This window comes from Montipora capricornis, chromosome 10 (genome assembly GCF_036669925.1).
Source record: "Montipora capricornis isolate CH-2021 chromosome 10, ASM3666992v2, whole genome shotgun sequence".
Taxonomy (NCBI): domain Eukaryota; kingdom Metazoa; phylum Cnidaria; class Anthozoa; order Scleractinia; family Acroporidae; genus Montipora; species Montipora capricornis.
In genome coordinates, this window is record NC_090892.1 from 44,391,264 (window position 1) to 44,398,763 (window position 7,500).

A 7,500-nucleotide genomic window follows, 5' to 3' on the forward strand; every position below is an offset into this window, starting at 1 on the left:
TTATAATTCTTTTGTCCACGTGCAAATTAGCCTACCAAGCCTCATTTTAGAGCAAAAATTCTTTTCAATTCACTGTATGGTATTGAGGCTTGGTAGGCTAATTTGCACTTCGACAAAAGAATTATAAATTGGCCGCCATTTATGAACAACGTCTATATTAGCAATAAGATTTTGAGTTCTATTGTGCAGGACAGTCAGAACAACATTCAGCCAGCCTCTCACTCAAATTCAGAATCTGACAGTGGCAGTGACAGGGAAGAGTGTGTTGTCAGATCTACTAGTAATTCGTCAGAACTAAACGACTCTGGAGATCAGGCAGCGGAAGGTTAACAGCAAGAAGCTGAAGAAACGATACCTGAGTCTGGTACGACTTGATACGGATGGAAAAGGACATGAGTTCCCATGAAAACTATGGGCCATGGCATAATATAGAAATGTACCATACCGGTAGAACCTATAAGAAAACACCAAATTTAATCAAAGTAGGTGATGACCCTCCCCTCTGATGCCCCAGCCCTCCCCCCTCCAAGAAAAAAGATACCTCCCCTTAACAATTATTACCTGAGGGGATCAAAGTGTAAAGCTGATTATGCTGTAACTTTCAAGCAGGTGTATGGAGAGCTTGAGGATCTTAAATCTTAATGACCGAATAACATGACAGTTGCAAAAAGTTAAGGCCTTCTTCATAATTTTTTTTTGAAAAGTGTGGTTGCCTTGGTAACCTTTTTAGTCCCACAGATGGCTTTCTATATACTTGGACTATGTATGCAGCTGAGTTTTTAGGGATGGATTAGGGATGAACTAATATATGGGTGCTCTCTCAGAATCATTATTACAAAGAGATGATGAGATCCAGCCAAAAGAGTTTTCCAAACTAATTATTGTTATTCCAGGTTTTCAGGTTACTGTGGAATTTTCAGATCAGTGCGCCTTTAAGAATGAAGAATTTCAATGGTGAGTGATTTCAAAATTACAACAATGGATTTTTGGTATTCTTTAATAAAGTGCTTCTTCCTTCAAAAAAAATAACTTCCCCTTTTTCTTCATATTAATGAAAAGTTCTTATCACTGCATACTGTATTTTAATGTTATTCCTTATAATCAGACATAATAGTGAAATTTTAAGCCTTCATTCTAAGCAGAAGATTGTTTATTTTAAGTTTATAGTTTTCAGTTTAATGGTCCATAAACCTTTGGGTTGAAATTAAAGCCCTAAATTTTCAAAGTTTGAAGAACATTTGTGATTGTACTATAAGATAATTTTGTCATTTTTTCTTGATCACCTCTATTTAAAATGGCCACATCTTGGAAAAATTAACCTACACTTTTGAAAAAGCATTAGGTTTCAATGCAGTACCCCAACGTTCCTAGGTTTTGAGAGTTACATCATCCACCTGACTCTACTACTGAAAGAGCACCCATCCTCCCAAATAATAAAATAATTATTGATAAGAATTACAGCACCTGTCACAAGAATCAACAATAGACCAAACAATTGCTTCCAAGTGGAAAGGCAAAATATAGTAAGTTCAGCAGGGTGAAATTAAATACGTAATCCTGCTCTTGAATGAACATAGGCTTTATGGTTAGGATCTTTTTTTATTTGACAGTGTCCCAGGTGTTCACATGGTACCGTGTGGGTCATGGGTGAGTGCTCCAAAAGATGCCTACATTTTGGGGATAAAGGAGCTTCCATTCTGCATGGACCCGGTATCACATTGGCACATATTCTTTGCTCATGCATATAAGGTTAGAGCAAATTACCCCATTAAAAAAATATTGTTTCATGCATTGTCTAGATTTAAAGCCAGAGACATGCTATTCATAAAGTTGGCATAATCTTTCCAGGTGGCTTAGAATAATTATTGAACTTTAGAGTGTTGCCAGGTAGTGGACCTTTTCCCATCTGATTTGGTCTTCATTTTCAAGAAATAACATACACTGAGAGAATGAATGGGCCATTGGCTCAGTTGATAATGCATGCATTGTGATGCATGTAATTAATTACTGTGTAAATCGCTCTGATTAGATGAAAGGGATACTTGAGAAAGAGTTAGGGGTATAGTCATTACTTGGTGGATGGATGGTTTGAGATCTTGCTCTGCGTAATTGTGCTAAAATGAAGAATAACAGGGTCTTTCTGCAGGTACCGGAAAGCATTGTGTTCTTGGTCACTTGGGATTAGTCTTTATTTGGAGTTGTTTGTTTTCTGTCTTTTGTTTTACGTAATTTCTGCTTTGGTACCTTCAGAAGATGCTGAATACACTGTAATGAAGGAGCTGGTGGTGATATTAGTATTTTTGATTATGATGTCACGGCTGTTGCTGTTCACTAGTAGCTTTAATTAGGTTATGTACAGAAACACATAAGGGTTGAAACGTGTAACGGCCCCTTGTTTGCTAGGAAACAAGCTTCTGAATATTCAATTTGTTAAGTACCATATTTGGAACAACAAGAGCAAGGGGTTTCCAAATATGGTACTTAGCACTGAAACATTCAACCAATCAGTTCGCACTGGATATTCGGAAGCTGTGAACGTGCGTTACACGTTTCAACCCTTATGGGTTTCTGGTTATGTAGCAATGGTCATTTTTCGGGAGGTGTATTTTTTTCCATGTTGCCTTTTGAAATTCAGAAATGCTGTCAACAGGACTTGAACCTATGACCTAGTAGCTTTTAGTTTGCATACTCCACCTCTGAGCCCTAGAAGAGTTGTGGTACCCGTGGGCTGTAAACTAGGTTTAGCTGGCAATCTCCTTTTATTTCACTGCTGGGACTCATATTACCAACATTCTCACACATGTACTGTATTGAAGAGGATGGTATATATTTTAACCTTGGTCAATCAATAAGGAGATCTATATTTTTCAGGGTTGGTGATGGTCACTCTTTGTGGTTATCTCTCTCTTGCTAATTTATTTTAGGTTTGAGAATTTGAGCAGCTTTGTGGTTGTGTTTAAGAATTGTTTTTGCTTTCTGTTTCCCTGAATTTAGTATCAAACTGATTGGGAAAACTTACTCCTTCGTTTCATCAAGGGAGGAGGATGCATCTTGGACATTGAATTTATGACCGATGAGAATGGTAAAGTTAAAATAGCAGCTGGTTTTCTTGAACTAGGAAATTTCAAGATATCCAAATTAACGTCATTTTTACTTATAAAACACCTATTGGTGCAGGTGATATCTTTCTTTTTTTTTCACCTTTTGCAAGGAAGGGGAGTTGTGACTGAATTCAGTTCAATGGCGGGTTTTGGTGGAATGGGAATAGGATTACTTGCGTGGTGCCATCAGCAGATCAGGTTTGAGAAATACATATTAATCTTGAGCAAACAGATAAACATATCGATCTAAGAGTATGCATAAACAAAAATATAAGAAATAATTTCATATGGATTCACACAACGCAAATGATGCAGATGAAATAGTTTATCAAGGCAGGCAGTCCTTGAAAGTTGCATATTTTTGGCTGCGGTGGAAGGGAATTAAGGGCAGGAAATATTTCATGTATGCATATTTACCAGGATAACAATAATTATTGATTGATTGAAAGAAGAGCAGGAAATAATTATCTGATGTGTGCATATTTACCAGGCTGAGCATAGTTGGGGTTTTGATTTTGTTGACTTTGGAAGGCATTTGTAGTTTTAAAGTCACATTAATAAATTTTACTTACTGCCTTATCATTATGCCTCATCAACAAACAATTTTTTCCTTCACCAGTCCTGATAAGCCAATGCCTGCTGTAAAAGCTTATGGTAGTGAAGCTGCATTTATTGACCACATCAGAACAGAACTTGGACAAATTGCAAAACTTAAAGGTGACCTACATGTATATGAAATTATTGTATTTTTATCCCTAATTGTCTAGGCTGTGTTTCAGAGTCTTCATGACACCTATTTCAAAGGTAACTATATGGAAATGTTATAAGTGTTTAAGGCAGTATATGCTGCTGAAATTAACAATACGGAGTGCAAAAACAATTGTAAGAAAAATGACTACTTTTGCACAATTGGAATCTGATTGCACTTTAATTGGATGTCTAGTACACAAGATGCTGCTTATAAGGCAACAAAAACCAAACCTAAACATCAGCTTGTATATACACAGACTGTAATGATCAACAAAAACTAACAGATGTTCTCTAGATGGTAATGGACCTAGTAGATCCATAGCTACTTCTTCCCATGGTTGTTTGGAAAGCACTGTTGACTTCACTGGTAGTGGTGGGACATTCCTGGTAACCAGCTGGCAACCATAACACTCCGCACATCTTTTTGCCATATCCTGGTTCATTCTGGGCCACCAGACCTTCATTTGAAGTCTTTCCTTGGTCTCTCGATTTAGAGTAACCGTTTGCTTTGCTTGTTCATGTGAAGCTTCCCACTTTCGAACTTTACTAGCATCTGATGCAGCCTCCAGAGTAATTATTAACTTCCAGCAATTTCTTCTTGAATTCAACATCTGCCATTTGATCACAATAGATTTTCTAAAATTGCAATGATGAGCTTGTTTGCGTAAATGGCAGGACCATGAATTTGTAAGCTGTCTTAGTGCTAGTTGATGAAAAATGTGGCACTCATACGAGACATTGTCGTTGGCTCGAAAATGAGCATCCAGCTTTCGAAGACACACAGAGAAGACATCATTGGCCTCTGCATTAACTGGTACAGGGTTTTCAAGATCTGCCAAAATATCATGAACTTCCATACCTCCTAAATGAAGGAATTGAGCCCGGGGGGGGGGGGTACTCGACATATCCCTGGGTGGGGAGGTACGGCGCGGCCCCTCATACCCTGACCTTGTTTAAGACAAATATCGCTAATTTTCCTACCCATTTTAAGACAGAATTCCGATTTTTGATACCCTGTTTAAGACATTTAACCCAGTTTAAGACAAAAATTGATAAATCGTTACCCTGATTAAGACAAAAATGATGAATTCGGCCACGTTCATGATTTCCTTGCCATTGATGTAATATACTGGTATGATCGTTTCCACTTTCGCCAACATTCCACAACCTGAGACAGTAATCCTGTCAAATCTAAAGGTGGCAGTGCTCTTTCTACTCAATTCTCCATCCTTGTCGCAATTTGTAGGATATCAGAGCCACTTAGGCAAGCCACAAAGGTCTAAACAAGTCTCTTTAATCCACCAACAAACACCTACACAATCCACACTCGCTATCTTACATTCCCAGATGTACTAACACACTCATCTGCTGACCTAATTCCCTTCCTACACCAAGGTCTTGAATGGCCTCCATAATAGGCTTTTGACAAGTGCTCAACTTCTCACAAACGAGGTATTTAATTATTTCGTTTTGTCATTATTAGGTGTTCCTGAAGTGCGTCCTCGAGTCATTGTGATTGGTGCTTTGGGTCGCTGTGGCAAAGGAGCAATTGAGATGGCTCATAAAATAGGCATTCCAGAGTAAGTGTGTGATCTCTCAAATGACAATAGTATTTTAAATGTCTTTCTCTGATGGAAAAGAGTCAAATGAAATGTGAAGTAAAGAACACCTTGTAATAACCCTCTTTAGAACCTTTAGCTACAATTTTACCCACACGTTTTTCCTTCAATAGTTGGTCCAAGTGTGTCACCACTATTGGGACAATGATCCTAAGGGGAAAACAATGGTGCTGTACCATGGTACATACTAAGAAGAGATGTTTATGATAAAAATTATTGGTCATCATATCAAACCAGAAAATGCAGGATGTACTGTTAAACATAGGCCACTAAAATTGATCAATGTGTGTCTTAGAGATATAGTTATTGTAATAGTTGTTAGGCATTAAAAGCAAACTGTGCACTGGTTGGGCACAATTGGTTTAGCATCAGGCTATCCAGTGGGAAATCTTTTGGGTTCAGACCTCAGCTGTGTAATGATCAGCGGTAGTATTTGTAAGGACATGTGCACTGCGCGGGGTCTGGAAGCCATGATGGATTAAACTGTTAGTGTTCACTTTGTATCTGTGTTTTATCTGCTTACATCGACCTAAAATAACGAGATTATAACAAGCTGGACCAACACCTGGGGTCTTTAAAACTAACCAAGGAGTAAGTTCTGCTTTGTAACTACGTCTGCAAATGGTGAGATTTTCAAATATCTTAGGATAAGGAGTCCAACTGTAGGTACACGTATTACATTTTAAAAAGCTTGTGTTAGATGTTGAATAATCATCTCACGGTTCAAAAGGGTCTTGTGGCGTTGCCTTCTTTCAGACAGGGGCATCTATCTTTTTCACAATAATCAACTCCATAATAAGTAGTATGAACAATGTATGCCAAACAGTAATGCAAATAAGTGCTGAAAAGCCCCAAGGGAAGTGGGCGGGCCATAAAATCTTCACTTCACTTCACTTCACTGTCATATTGTTGCTGTTTGTGGAATCTGACAACTGAACAGTTGAGGCCGCAGTAACACATGTGAAAAGAACCGCCATATTCGTTAGAACATGTTGCTTTGTGATTTCGTGGTCAAAACAATTCAATAGCTCTTTCATTGAACACAAGTGACAGCGAACGGTGTTGGCACGTGGTGGAACCGAACCTCGTCAAGTGAGGAGCCAGAAACAAACAAAGCAAGCGAGATTAAAGATTTGCTGAAAATCGCTGTTACAAGGAGAGCCAACTTACCTCGGATGTTTACAAATGAAAGCAAGAAACTAGACCCAATCTTTGATAAAAATGGAAATTGCAGAAGAAAACAGAGATTCAAAACAGTCATGTGGCTTTGGGAGACAGGGACAGAGCGGATAAAAATTTTGATGATGCTGATAAAATTTCTGATGTTCATTCTTCCTTGTGGTGAGAAATCGAGAAAGTCCTCAGCCCGAAATTTGTAAAGACCACCTCCAAAAAGCTGAAACATTCTGCACTTAAGTTGCCGAAAATATCATTTCCAGTCTTCAGTGGTGACCAAGGAAATGGCTCAGTTTCTGGAATGTTTTCAGATCTGAAGCCTGCGATTTGAAGGGCATTTCAAATTTCACGAAGTTCAATTTCCTCCAAGGCCAGTTATCAGAACAAGTTGAAAAGAGAGTGGAGGGTATCATGGCCAGTGAAGACAACTATAACTTGCTGGTTGAAACATCGCACGATAATTATGGTGACAAAACTGTATCCCTTGTTACTATGGCCAACCACAGCACACCACTGTAGGTTTCGGTACGCTTTACAACAGTATTAAGAGTGTGACATGAGATCTCTTGAAACACTGGATCTTCCCTTGTCAGGTATGGAGACTTTTATGTCCCCAAATTACTGGAAACGACCCCAGAGAAGCTGTTGACGAATGTTTTAAAAGAACATCCATGTGCCAATCCCACTATTGACCAACTTATTAAAAGGCTTGAGCAAGTTGCCCACATCAATAACAATCAACCAAGCAAACTAAAACTTTCACTTGTTCCAAGACCTCAAGGTTTCCATCAATCATCTCTTGTTAAGGACGGTGCCTACTAATTCAGAGGTATTTTTTCGTGGTTTACTGAATG

At 38.5% G+C, this 7,500-nt stretch overlaps 1 protein-coding gene across 1 annotated transcript in view; it reads left to right on the forward strand.

Annotated features, from left to right (window-relative positions):
• The window catches only part of LOC138019110 (uncharacterized), a 17,756-nt gene that overhangs the window by 1,259 nt on the left and 8,997 nt on the right, over positions 1-7,500 (forward strand). Inside the window, exons 2-7 of the mRNA XM_068865780.1 lie at positions 894-954; positions 1,611-1,749; positions 2,995-3,082; positions 3,212-3,299; positions 3,721-3,818; positions 5,335-5,431. Of these exons, the coding sequence (XP_068721881.1) occupies positions 894-954; positions 1,611-1,749; positions 2,995-3,082; positions 3,212-3,299; positions 3,721-3,818; positions 5,335-5,431 (571 nt within the window). The remainder of the gene's footprint in view (positions 1-893; positions 955-1,610; positions 1,750-2,994; positions 3,083-3,211; positions 3,300-3,720; positions 3,819-5,334; positions 5,432-7,500) is intronic.